Source organism: Theobroma umbraticum, unplaced genomic scaffold, assembly GCF_002168275.2.
Source record: "Theobroma umbraticum cultivar Fairchild unplaced genomic scaffold, ASM216827v3 scaffold_1682.0, whole genome shotgun sequence".
Taxonomy (NCBI): Eukaryota; Viridiplantae; Streptophyta; class Magnoliopsida; order Malvales; family Malvaceae; genus Theobroma; species Theobroma umbraticum.
In genome coordinates, this window is record NW_018397290.1 from 80,705 (window position 1) to 93,817 (window position 13,113).

The window sequence follows — 13,113 nt, forward strand, 5'->3', positions numbered from 1 at the left end:
ATCTGATATTACTAGCAATGTACATAAACCAAAGTCATTTTCTCACTTACCAATCTTACATATAATCTTAAATTCCCTGGTTGAATTTTTACCCTGGATTTGTTAAAATCTTGAGAAAATTTTGATGACTCACGCAATTTATAACTAGAATCGTCCAAGACTCCCCAAAGAAGTACTGCTCCAATTATGAATGCTGAGTAATGTAGCATACCTTTCACGTGGTTGTCTTGTCTGCTTCCTGCAAGTATATTATCAGTGGTTACAGAGCTGTAGATCTCCAAATCATTTACCTGATAAACTCTAGCCCCAACAATGTCTTCCTCTTCTTCTTCACAGCCCCCGGAGCTTCCACTGAAACCAGTTCCTGGAGACTATGGCCATTTCTTCTTTGGTGCAATTCGAGACCGTTTAGCATACTTCTACCATGAAGGCAGGGACAAGTTCTTTGAGAACCGAATCCAAAAGCACCAATCCACAGTCTTCAGAATCAATATGCCGCCTGGCCCTTTCATATCCTCCTCCGCTCGAGTTATTTGTCTTCTCGATGCTATCTCCTTTCCTGTCCTCTTCGACAGTTCCAAAGTCGAAAAACGTGATGTTCTTGACGGTACTTTCACGCCTTCCTTGGCTTACAGCGGTGGCCATCGAGTCTGTGCTTACCTTGACCCTTCCGAGCCAAAGCACACCTCTCTGAAATCCTTCTTCTTGGCTACTCTAGCGGCCCGCCATAATAACTTCATACCCCTCTTTCAAACAGGCTTAACAGAGCTTTTCAACGACCTTGAAGCTAAAATGTCTAGCAAGAAAGAAGCATATTTTAACACCCTGAGCGATACCATGTCTTTCAACTATGTTTTTCGCCTACTCTGTGACAAAAGCCCGAGTGAAACACAGATAGGATCCAAAGGACCAAAACTTGTTGACAAATGGTTATTGTGTCAGCTTGCACCACTTGGATCGCTAGGGTTGTTGCCAAATTTTCTATGTCTTATCGAAGATCTTTTGTTGCGTACATTTACTTTCCCATTTTTTCTAGTTAAATCTGATTACAAGAAACTTTACGATGCCTTCTCTGAGTTCGGAAGCTCAGTCCTGGATGACGCTGAAACATTCGGGATAGAAAGAGATGAAGCCTGTCACAACCTGGTTTTCCTTGCTGGTTTTAATGCTTATGGTGGCATGAAAGTTCTGTTCCCTGGCCTGATCAAGTGGGTTGCATTAGCAGGAGAAAAGTTACACAAGAGGCTAGCTGATGAAATCAGGACCGCTGTCAAAGCTGAAGGTGGTGTAGATTTCTCTGCCTTGGACAAGATGGTTCTGACCAAATCAGTGGTGTATGAATTTCTAAGGATTGATCCTCCCGTTCCTTTCCAGTACGCCAAAGCCAAGGCTGATTTGGTAATCCAAAGCCACGATGCAGCCTTCGAGATCAAGAAAGGGGAGATGCTCTTTGGGTATCAGCCGTTTGCCACCAAGGATCCCAAGGTTTTCGAGAACCCGGAGGAGTTCGTGGCGGATAGGTTTGTTGGGGACGGAGAGAAGCTTCTGAAGTATGTTTATTGGTCGAATGGGCGTGAGACGGAGGAATGCACGGCGGAGAACAAGCAATGTGCCGGGAAAAATCTGGTGATGCTGCTGTGTAGGTTGTTCCTGGTGGAGCTCTTCCTTCGTTATGACACGTTTGAGGTTGAGGCTGGGATGTTCATGTTCGCTGCATCAGTGACGTTTAAGTCGTTGACTAAAGCATCAAGCACTTGACACCAAACCCATGGTCGCCATCTCATCATAAATTAAAACTAGTAGTATTTGATTTGAAGGGTCTTGATCAGCCTTTTCGTGTTGATTCCTCAGTTCTACAGTGTTTATGTCCCTTACCTATCTGTAAATGGCAATAAAATTTTTTAATTTATCTCTTAAGACTGTTGCCAATGCTTCAAAGAATTGTGGCTGGTTCAATTTGGACATGAATTTTTAACTAAGCATAGGATTTATTATCTTAAAAAAAAAAGAAAAATCTTTTTATTTTCATATAACTTCACATAGACTGAGCCTTCCACATGGGGTGAGTAAATAAGCATTCACAACCAACCACCTCGGTTTTGGATTTTCTTCATAGAAAGCGACATAGAGTTTTGGTTCTAGTATGATGTTTTCTTAATCCAATGAATAGAAGAAATAATTAAGAAACAATAATATTTTAATTAAATGTACATAATAAAATAGTTTTTAAAATTAATAAAAACTAAAATTATTTTTTAATATTATTATATTATCAAATTAAAAAATATTAATAATAAATTAACGATTAAATTTATATTTTTAATAAACAATATTTTTTAAAATAAATTATTTATTTTTAAAATTAATATATGCAGATAAAATTACAACTTAATATTAAGAAACGAAGATGTTTGACCATTTAGCTTTTTAAATTAGCTTTGGCCAGATGTCTCCCGGTGTCTATGTCACGGGCCACAGTCCAGACCCACCAGGAGGCTCAAGAGGTGACACAGTCCGGACCCGCCAGGAGGCCCAAGAGGGTGCCAGCCCACTAGACCCATGTAGGGGGGCTGCTGGAAAATTCAAATTTTCCCTCCCAACCGAACTTCTAGAACCTCCCAAATGTTTTGGAGGGAAATCTTTTGGGGGGGAATACTTTGAATTGAAAACTTTGGAGGGAAATCTTTTGGGGGGAATACTTTGAATTAAAAACTTTGGAGGGAAAAGTGGGTGGGGAACCTTGGCTATAAATAGCCCCATCCACCATTGTGTAAATCATCCATTCTTGCATCCTTTGTATTTCAATTCATTCAATATAAAAAGTTTAGTTTTTCTCTAGCATTCTCTTCCCATTTTTCCTTCCTTGTTTATGCAAGCTTGCTTGCCGGCTTAAAGCCATTGTGCGGGTGTTGAGCGCTTGTCGGGTGAGTAAGGCTGACTTGGGTTCTACTGCCGAGCTAAGGGCTGAATCCAAGGCCGCACGAAGGTGGTCTTAAGAATCGCCCCGTGACATCTAGTTTGGGTTGCAGGAATTTGACAGAATAAATAAACGACTAACACATTTTCCAGGTCTTGAAAGAGGGTCCCTATCCAATTGGTGGCGTTAATCTCTAGGAAGAGGGAAATTTACAGAAGGGCCAATCAAACTACAATAATTCAGGCTTTTGTTTGTCATTTGCGAATGGCACCACCGCTTTTAGTTTCTTGTCAGCATGTGTTTCTTCTTTTTTCTAACTATATTTGCTAGGAAAGAAATAATGTTAATATTTAATTTATTAATTAATACATTATCTTTCTACTTAAATAATAAAATTTGAATTCTTTTTTTTTCAATTATAAAAAATAAAAAACAATGATGAATTTTACCGACAAATATTTTACTGTTTAGTAATCTTGCTATTTCATGTGTGGGAAAAAAAACAAAATTTTCTTCATAAGTTTTAGATGAAGGATTATCTCTCTTACTAAGCTAGCTTGGTAGCAAGAACCCTAACTTGTAAGAGCGCGAGACATGAACTCGGTCTTTAGGTCGTGTTTGGTATTTTATAGTTGTAATGTTTTAAATTATTTAAATTAAAAATTTGATCTTAATATTAGCAAAAATTATTCATTGCAAGCAAGGGATGGAATACTTGCAGAAGACTTTTGAACAAGATATTATTTTAATGTAAACTGATATATGAACACATTACAGCTTTGTTGTGCAGTTCTTTTCTGGGTCCATATGTATCTTTATGGCTGATGCTGATAAGGCCTGTGAATCATTCTCAAGGGGACCAGCAAAGGGAAGAGATTTGATGATAAATTGGAATCTTTCAAAGAAGGATTTTTATTTTTTTAAGTGACACCCCCAATTATTGAAGAGACATTTATGTCTATGGTTTCTTTTATCTTTTCTTTTTTTTTTTTTGGTTTGAATTAGGACAACTTAATTTGATTAATTCATTAATCAGTTCACATAGTTTATAATCATGTGTCAATTTATAACATGTAATTAATCATGAAAATTACTTTTTCGGTTTTTTTTATAAAGTGAATAGATAACGATGATGATGAGTTAGGTATATGGGTAGTTTGAATTTTTGGAAGTTAAATAGTTTAATAGTAAGGTATTCAAAATCTAACCCAAATGTTCAAAATTCTATCAAAACTATTCATAAACTTAATTGAAATCGTTTAATGATATAGGTTAATTATCTTAAATTGAATAATTAAGATATATAACTAGGGTTTATTGCTTTACTTTAGTTTTTATTTTTCATAATTTTAATTTTTAAATAAATCATTTATTATTTGAACTTGTTGGTTAAGGTGTGGAAAGAGTGAAAAAAAAATACTAAGGTTTGAATTCTTGTACTCATAATACTTTTTTTTTTTCAAAAGTAAACAAGTTTTAAACGTGTGCTCCAACTAAAAGGTCAATTAGGATAAATCATTTCAAACGTCCAATATGTTATCTTTCAAAATCAAATCTTATCCAAAACCACATTGAGTAATAATTTTGTTATTAATAATTTATTAGTATCAGTTTATCCAAACTCATTTTAATCAAGTATAATCGAGTTGGGTATTTTATTAAGATTCGTTCATTACCATCTTTTGAATAAAAGTAGGAATTAGTAGGTGTCATCATTAACATTGAAACATGCCAAATATTAACTTACTAAAACAAGAAACATAATCATAACACGTGGGTAGCTCAAAAGCTAATTACCATATCAATGGCTTCTCATCTATCAAGAAACTTAAGCTTGATATTAATGATCATCATTAACTTAAGATGCTTAGATTGAAATTGTTTGAATTCAATTAATTTGTTTGACTTTTTCAGTTTTGATGAAGAGGAGGAGCAGTCTATTCTACTGTTTTAATCAATTTTCGATATCTGAAATTTATAGCCGAATAATTCGAAGAATAAACTATTAATAATATATTTTAAATATATAAATATTATTAAAAATTTAAAATATACCTTAAAAATACTTCCTGTTCACGTCAAAATAAATCCACATAATCAATTGAAATAAGTTGATTTCGATTTTTTTTCAATTTTGATCAATTTTAATTATTTTTTATATTCATTTAATTAAATTTTTAAAATTTTATAATAGAACCGACCGATCGAATGCTCATCTTTAATGTCTCGAAGCCCAACCAATGAACTTGGATTCATTTTCCATAAAAAAGGAGTAGTCCAAGTGTTGGGTTTTAGGGTTTAACTTGATAATAAAGAACTTAAGCCCATTAAAATGGGGCCTAAAATTAATGGAGCTTTGTTCAAAGGCTAAGATTTGAGCCCTTAATTAATTCGATAATAAAGACGACAAACTGTCTAATCAACCTATGCCACGTAATAAGGATAAGAATCAGAATTATGATAGTTGCGTTGGGCACAGCTGACGTGTAAACAGTGATTGGATGGGGATTATATCTTCAATACGTGTCAAAATCACGGGATGTTTACTTCTGTATTATTATAATCCATAAAAGAAAGAAAGAAATTAATTTTCCTCCAAAACAGCTGGAAGAGGACACGTAATCAAAAGGGGTCGGCATCTTCTTCCACGTGGCAGTTAATTGCCAGAACCCGACAAGGATTTTCCATGTCTAAAACCAGACAGTCAACTGTTTTGCTTTGCCCACGCCTTTATGGTTGTTGCTGTAGGATTGTGAGCCTCGCTTCTTTCTTTATCTGTTTCTTCTTGTTATTTTCTTTTGTTTGGGTATATACTATTTTAGTAACCAGGAGGCTGGAGAGGAGAAGGAAAAATGATGGGGAAGAAGAGTGTTTTGGCAATGAGGGCTGAGCAAGAAGCAAGTGATCTGATCAGTTCTGATTTCAAAGAGCTAGTCTTTGCTGCCAAGAAGCTTGCTAATCATGCCATCAAGTTGGGTTCTTTGGGATTTGGGACTTCAATCCTTGAATGGATCGCTTCCTTTGCTGCAATGTATGCCACTCTCTTTGCTCAAATCCTCGTTTACGGATTTCTGTTTTTCTTTTTCTGTGCTGTTAGGCTCATGGTGATCCCAAACCAATCACCAGATCGAATGTGATTAACTGTGGATTTTCTTCTGAGTGAAGGGAATTCTCCAGATTTGACAGTTTTACTAATTCTTTTTTTTGAACTGGATTGGAATTTGAATGCTTTATAGCTCTCATATTGGAATATTGCTTACCTGTATGAACTTTTTAGGATTTTTTTTTTTGAAAGGTAAACTTTTTAGGATCTTATTTTTGCCTTTGCTTTTGCTACTTCTCTTTTTGCTTTCTCTGATTCATTATCAGGGGAGTTCTTTCTTTTGTCTAAAAAGTTTCTTGTTGCTCTGGTTCATTGTGGGTATTTTACCCTAGGGAATTTTCCTGATCCTACCCTTACTCGTTAATGAGGAGAGGCCTCATGCAAGTATAGGTAGCCTGATTAAGAAGCACATCTTCCCTCTTCCCTCTTCCCGATTCCCGAATTTCCAATTTCCCTTTTTTAGACTAAAAAAGATTGATACCTATGCTTATTTCAGTAGTTCAGGAATTCTTTTTTCTTTTTGAAAGTTAGTAGTTCAAGAATTCTAATGGTTTACTTTGTTCCTATCTTATGATTGATGCAGTTATTTATTGATCCTGGACCGAACAAATTGGAAAACAAATATTCTTACAGGATTATTAATCCCATATATCTTCTTCAGTCTTCCTTCATTATTGTTCAACCTCTTCAGGTAAATCCATGCCGCGGGCAGCACCGGTTCTTAGCTCAAGTGTTCTTTTTTCATTTCCATTTTAATAAATTGTTTTGTCATGCAGGGGTGAGGTTGGAAAATGGATTGCTTTTGTTGCAGTTGTTTTGCGCTTGTTCTTCCCTAGACGTTTCCCAGGTATAATATTGATGTAATCCCTCTGTTACTTTGGTCATGCTGGATTGCTATCATCTGGTAATTCACTAGGATCTTTGTTTTGCCTTGTCATATTTGAACTATTATGCAATAAAACGGTTGGTGACTTTGGGGTTTACTAACCGAACTGTTTGCTTTTCTATCTTCAATTTGATTGAATATCTAAGTAGTTATGTTAGACAACTATGATGGTATTCGAAATTTGTGGTACCCGGTTGTTACTTATTACTGGAAACTGCAGATTGGCTGGAACTACCTGCTGCTTTGATTCTTCTAATAGTGGTGGCTCCTAGCTTATTTTCAAGCACCATAAGAAACGACTGGATTGGTCTGGTAATATGCCTTGCCATTGCTTGCTACCTGCTTCAGGAACACATCAGAGCATCTGGTGGGTTTCGAAATTCTTTCACCAAAGCACATGGAATATCAAACACGGTTGGCATAATTCTTCTGTTGGTCTACCCCGCTTGGGCTTTGGTAACTGACATCCTATAGGTTCGAAGATCAGCAGCCTGTCGGTTGCTTTTAGTTTTCTGAAGTTCGTGAATTGTTTCCCCCTGTACCATCCATTATTTGTCTAGACATACAAATTCATTTGTCATTTTTGTGCCATAAGACATGGTTTTCCTGTTTGCTTTGGTGTATTCGTAAGAATTCCTTGTTTAAAGGATTTGTCATAGTATTACTTTATTATTGTTGTAGAAAGAATATTTCTTTGACTGGCTTGAGGAACCTTGAAACACTGTTTGTATTCCTCTAGAAAAACTAAATGTTAAGACAGAAATGTTCATCCATTTTCCCTTTGTTCCTAGAATTTAAGCTTTAACAAACATGTTGATGTAAGAGGGTTTGATACTCAGGACTTAATAAACCCTGAAATGCTGGTGATAATGATACTTTTTTTTCTTTTATAATTAGGGGAGAGGGGATTCAAATCTTGTTTTTTAAGTAGAGGAATAATATACTAACTAATGAGTCAAATATTCGGGTGCTAGTGATAATGATACTTGAAAGACATGGATACCAAGTTTGCTGAGTTCATTCATTTAGTTTGCACTGCAGAAATGTGTAGCAGAATGAAAGAAGCTTGCACATCCCAAATTCATCAACGAAATTGTACCTTCTGAATAGACAGTGGCAAGTAATAAACAGAAAGCTTATGATAATCTTTTATTTATGTACCAACACTAACAGAGATCAGTTTTCAACTTCAGTTTTAAGTACTATAAGTTTTCCTTCATTAAGATTTTCAAACAAACAGAAACAAGTTGCAGCAACTGCTGGCAATCGACATAGCTGAATATTAGGTTCTTGCTTCTCGGAACTGCTCTCATGCCTTTGACCCCTTTGCTTCACTGTACAGTTGATCGATGCGGTCCTGCAGATGATGTTGGCATATGATACAAATCAAGTCTTTGCCAAAAATATAAGGTCCCAAGGAATTATTTGTTTGTGGACCAGATTTCATGGGGTTAAAAGCAATAGAAAAGATGGATAATCGTAGTTTTACCTTGTAGTATTTGAGCAGCTGTGGCCTCTTCAGCTTAAACGTTGGGGTTATGAGATCCCTCTCCATGTCAAAGGGAGTTGGTTCAAAGTACACTGCTTTTAACATCTCAAAGCCTCTAAGCTGTGCAAGCACAAATGTTGCATCAGTCGAGGAAAACATGAGTAGATATTGTTTTAATTTGCAGAGCTAGGAAGAAGAAACTGCGAGGAAATTTTATCCACATACTTGATGTCTCTGACCAGTGCTATTTAGCTCGTCTAGAATATACTTCCTTGCCTTACGGTTTTCACACAATGATTTGAAATCAACAGCTTCATCATGTTCCATCGCCCAATCCTCTAGTGCCTTTCTTTCAGGGACTACCACAGCCACAAGAAATGACTCAAAGCTGTTCCCATAAACCCAGATCTGACCATTGGAATGATTAAGAAACTCACGTTTAGAGCAATGTTGAAAATGTTTGATGCTTATATGTTACGGTAGAAATGAGACGTTCTAGTTTGCAGCAATTCCAGTTGCTGCAGTATATCAGCCAAGCCAATCACAAGATCAAGAGACAGCAGCATACCGACGTTATATGAGGGCAACGTGAGTATGTATTTTCAACGTTCTCCACAGCAACGTATTCGCCTTGCGAAAGCTTGAATATATTCTTTTTCCTGTCAATGATTTTCATCGATCCATCTGGTTGCAGCTCTCCAATGTCACCTGTAACAATATCAACATGTTGAGGAATCAAACAGTTGAGTTTCTGCATATTGTTACCCTGATGCAAATTTGAAGGTCTTATACCTGTGTGAAACCACCCATCGACAAGAACTTCATCAGTTAGATCTCGTCTCTTGTAGTAACCTGAGAACAAGGTGTTTCCCCTCAGGCATATTTCTCCTCGTGGCACACTGGACAATGCATCATATCCCATCTCTGGCACTGACTCAAGCCTTGCTTCAATGGTTGTCATGGGAACTCCAACAGTTCCGATCATAGACATTACATTGGCGAGGGAAGTAAAACATCCACCGCAGCTCTCAGTCAAACCTGTCATGTTAAGAAATCAGAAGATAGCAGAGAGGAATGTTCATAGGGTAACAATCACTTCTTACCATATCCCTGTGATAAATTAGAGCAACAGGAGACCCGCAGAAATTCCTCCACATGCCTAGGCAAAGGTGCTGCACCAGATAACATTAAACGAACTTTGCCTCCCAATGCTTGTCTTACCTACAAGAATTAACTCATTTTCAGCAAGTAAAGCAGGAACCTTAATTAGAATGGAGAAAAGATGTCTGGATGAGAAACCTTGTCAAAGACCAGTTTGTCCAAGAGAGGGGATGCTTTGTCTTGCGGGAATCCAATCTCCATATTTCCTAATTTGCTGTTTGAAGCTTTTCCATTAGTTGGACAGCAGACTTTCAATCAAGTAAAATCCAACAAAGGGGTTTACCATAAAACTTACTAGTTATAGGCATACTGGAACAACTTATTCCGAATTGCACCGCCAGATGAAATTTTGTTAACAATACCTTCAAGCACAAGTTTCCATGGATATTGCTTAGAACAACTGGTATTAGTACAATATCAAGCTACATAATTGCTCAGAAAGATAGTTATCTATATGTACCAGTGTATATACGGTCATAAACTCTTGGAACCCCACAAAAGGCAGTTGGCTTTAGTTCCTGAACATCTTCCATTAAATAACGGACATCCTGCAAGTAAAGAAGGAGAACTGGATTGGATGCCTTTGTACTAAAGAGAGAAAAGGACAATGGAAAATTGTACAGATTATGGCAATCTTAATCTTACCCCTCTCCAAAATCCTATGGAGGAACCCCTTTTGATGAAATAGGTCTCCATTATCTGATCATATACATGCGCCAGAGGAAGGAAGGAAAAATATGTATCTTCCTCGGAACACTGTAACGGAAAATCATATCACCAAAATGGAAATTCTTGCAAGCTCAATGTGGGAAAAAGAAAGAAGAATATCAGAAAGCCATTTCATTCAATTTTCCCTTTTTACCATGCATCTTTATCCCTAACAAGATTTATGTTTATGTTTGCATTCTCACCGCTCTGTCTGTAATGTCTATGAGTTGATCTATGGACAACACTTCTGTCATGATTGCCCTGTTTGTGAGAATGACTCCTTTTGGTTCTCCTGTTGTTCCACTAGTATACATTATTGTGCATATGTCAGTCTTCTGTTTTGGAGGAAGTTCACAATCCAAAGAGCCCTGGGGAATCATTAGACAGCAGGTGAAATTTTTGTAACAATCTGATTGAATTGATCCTGGAGAAACATTGTTCTGATCATGACACGAGGGCACAACTATATCTTCATCTTACCAGCCCAGAGAACTCCTCCCAAGAAAAGAGAGATACCCCAAGTTCTTCAGCTTCCTTCTTCTGTGTGCTAGAAACATATGAAAAGCTGACAATAGCTGGAGAAAGAAGATAAGTAGTATAGGAATCAAATGGCCTTAAACATTCAAAACACAGAGTGGAATATTTACACTTACTTTTTAGGTAGGAAGAACATGCTGGGAGGCATGATAGAATCTGCACAGGATCACAAATTGTGAACAAAACTAATATGAAACCCTGCTAAAAGAAAACCACATAGCTTCACTTGCAATGAAAACTTACTGCAGGGAGCTTGTTCTCTTGAACAAAGGCTATTGAAACTTCAGCATGGTTAATGATGAACTCCACTGCATTAGCACCTGCAACAAAGTAAAAAAACCAGATAGATCACCATCTCAAATGAATCAACGAATGACAGATAACGGCAATGCTTCCAGCTTATTACTAATCATCAGACCTCAAAATGGATTAAGAGAAAGATGTCGTACCAAGAGTATCATATAGTGGGACATATGTGACAGCTTGACTGTTACAAGCCTGTAGAAAAAGGGAAAACAAGTACTTATTGCCTTGATCAAAAAGTAAGTTAAATTGGCAGAATAAACACTAAGCATACCTCCATAGCAATGATCCATTCTGGACAATTTGACCCATATATACCACAGCGGTCTCCCTGTACATGACCATGAATATTTTGTTAAAACTTCAGGAGATCTAAATGAAGTTAAAATAGGATTAAAATTATGTTTAACTGATGGACTGCAGGCTTACAGGGTTCACACCACGGCTCCTCATGGCAGAACCAATTCTAACAGCTGCATCATAAGCCTCCTGGTATGTGATCCATACGTAAGGACCAGCTTGCTGCAAAACCAAATGAAAATTTTATGCACTTTGGCGTCTCCCACGGACCTACACACTTTATTTTTTTAATCTAATTATGTTTTCTTTTTAAATAATAAATTATTATAATTATAATCAACAAAGTAAAACCCAAAATAATTATTTGCGACAGCATGGCCAATTGACAAAACATATCCATGTTGCCAAAATAATATCATGTCAATAGATTTTGCAGTTGAATATTCACACTCATTAATGATTATCTCAAATCCGACATTTAAGGATAGTATAAATATTAAATTCCTCATAAATTATGGTATAAATACTAAATCTTCAACTTTATTCTCTAGCAATAAATCTTTTACATGAGGATGAATGCAGTGTACCTTAGAATCTTTGGTTTGCCGTCGACCCAGCATTCGACTATTTGGACTCCTTTCAACAGAATCACTGCAAGGAAAATACTGCAATTTAATTTCTCTGAACACGTGTAACCAGAGAAACAATATCAAGCATCTGGCCTATTAGCTCAGTTGGTTAGAGCGTCGTGCTAATAACGCGAAGGTCGCAGGTTCGAGACCTGCATGGGCCAATATGTTTTGTTCCTTTTTCCCAACAATAAAAGCAGATTAATCCCATCAAAAAGATCCACCCAAAGAAGAAATGAAAGTGATATCTAAGTTCTTTCTTTTAGTGGTTGATTCCCCAAGATGTGCAGCCTTTACATTTCTTTCATCACGTCAAGGATCTAAGATGCCAAGGAAGATCTTCTAGATTTTGTTGATCTAATCAAACTAAAACAAAAACTTTGCAAAATCAGTTTTAAAAATGAAAAAAAAAATGGTAGCAACCATTGATCTTTTTGCACCCATATGTTGATGATCAAGAACACTCACCTAAAGAACTCCCATGGAGAATGCTTTCCCTCAGGCAAATCCAGGAGACCATCTTTAGCATAGATGCACCTGTAAACCGGCCCTGCAGACGGCTTTTTCTCGGTTGCAGGCCTTGATTCTTCAACCTCTACAGCATATGTGACAGACATTGTTTACCTCAATGCCAAAGACTATTGCCAAAGAACTCTTGTGGCTTGCACCCAAAGACCCAGAGAACTTTATGTAAGAAAAGCCTGTGACATGTGACAAGCTTTGATGATAATTTAACCACAAGAGGAGAGAGAGAGAAAGAGGGAAGGGAGGGGAGGTGGGACAGTTGGTTGAGCTGCTACAATAAATTCCAAGATGAGCATTTGCTAGGAGAGGAGACGTCTGAGCAAATTTATTTAGCTGCGTTTAAGCGTGGATTTAAGAATCAAATCGAAGTCTTGGTTGTCCCATACAACAGGTTGGTCACTGGAATAATTAAAAGCCTTTGCCTCTTTTATTTATTATGGTGGATGAAGGTTGGTGAATGACTCTTGAATATGCACTAGTCTTCTCTGTCTAATTTCTTTCTTACGTTGTAAACACTGCTCTGTTCGTCTTTAAATGTTAGTAAAAATATAATAT

General features: G+C 36.8%; 3 protein-coding genes and 1 non-coding gene across 4 annotated transcripts; 3 read left to right on the plus strand and 1 right to left on the minus strand.

Annotated features, from left to right (window-relative positions):
• The first annotated feature begins 169 nt into the window (after positions 1 to 169).
• On the plus strand, positions 170 to 1,917 carry LOC110428730 (allene oxide synthase 3-like). Its single transcript, XM_021444647.2, has one exon. The coding sequence runs from the start codon at positions 313 to 315 to the stop codon at positions 1,756 to 1,758; it is 1,446 nt and encodes a 481-aa protein (XP_021300322.1). The 5' UTR covers positions 170 to 312; the 3' UTR covers positions 1,759 to 1,917.
• Positions 1,918 to 5,628: 3,711 nt separating this feature from the next.
• On the plus strand, positions 5,629 to 7,699 carry COR413-PM1 (cold regulated 413 plasma membrane 1). The gene is made up of 4 exons (XM_021444654.2): positions 5,629 to 5,948; positions 6,604 to 6,711; positions 6,797 to 6,867; positions 7,127 to 7,699. Exons 1-4 carry the CDS (start codon positions 5,770 to 5,772, stop codon positions 7,378 to 7,380), a joined length of 612 nt encoding a protein of 203 aa, XP_021300329.1. The 5' UTR covers positions 5,629 to 5,769; the 3' UTR covers positions 7,381 to 7,699.
• Positions 7,700 to 8,030: 331 nt separating this feature from the next.
• On the minus strand, positions 8,031 to 12,822 carry LACS2 (long-chain acyl-CoA synthetase 2). The gene is made up of 19 exons (XM_021444638.2): positions 12,502 to 12,822; positions 11,992 to 12,055; positions 11,534 to 11,626; positions 11,379 to 11,435; positions 11,251 to 11,299; positions 11,045 to 11,121; positions 10,918 to 10,957; positions 10,745 to 10,839; positions 10,468 to 10,632; positions 10,202 to 10,312; positions 10,017 to 10,104; positions 9,852 to 9,918; positions 9,695 to 9,770; positions 9,499 to 9,616; positions 9,188 to 9,433; positions 8,964 to 9,103; positions 8,621 to 8,803; positions 8,396 to 8,515; positions 8,031 to 8,263 (listed from the first exon to the last, which is right to left on the minus strand). The coding sequence occupies exons 1-19, from the start codon at positions 12,648 to 12,650 to the stop codon at positions 8,216 to 8,218; spliced, it is 1,986 nt and encodes a 661-aa protein (XP_021300313.1). The 5' UTR covers positions 12,651 to 12,822; the 3' UTR covers positions 8,031 to 8,215.
• On the plus strand, positions 12,124 to 12,197 carry TRNAI-AAU (transfer RNA isoleucine (anticodon AAU)). Its single transcript has one exon. It is a non-coding gene; the product is annotated as a tRNA-Ile (tRNA).
• Positions 12,823 to 13,113: the final 291 nt, after the last annotated feature.

Bases quoted from the DNA above. Each gene is read 5' to 3' on its own strand.
- LOC110428730 (XM_021444647.2), top strand. From the start codon at position 313: ATGTCTTCCTCTTCTTCTTCACAGCCCCCGGAGCTTCCACTGAAACCA.
- COR413-PM1 (XM_021444654.2), top strand. From the start codon at position 5,770: ATGATGGGGAAGAAGAGTGTTTTGGCAATGAGGGCTGAGCAAGAAGCA. The intron at 5,949-6,603 runs GTATGCCACTCT...TGATTGATGCAG, and splicing joins ATCGCTTCCTTTGCTGCAAT to TTATTTATTGATCCTGGACC. The intron at 6,868-7,126 runs GTATAATATTGA...TGGAAACTGCAG, and splicing joins CTTCCCTAGACGTTTCCCAG to ATTGGCTGGAACTACCTGCT.
- LACS2 (XM_021444638.2), bottom strand. From the start codon at position 12,650: ATGTCTGTCACATATGCTGTAGAGGTTGAAGAATCAAGGCCTGCAACC. The intron at 11,122-11,250 runs GTACGACATCTT...ACTTTGTTGCAG, and splicing joins CCCACTATATGATACTCTTG to GTGCTAATGCAGTGGAGTTC. The intron at 10,633-10,744 runs GTAAGATGAAGA...ATGATTCCCCAG, and splicing joins GGGAGGAGTTCTCTGGGCTG to GGCTCTTTGGATTGTGAACT.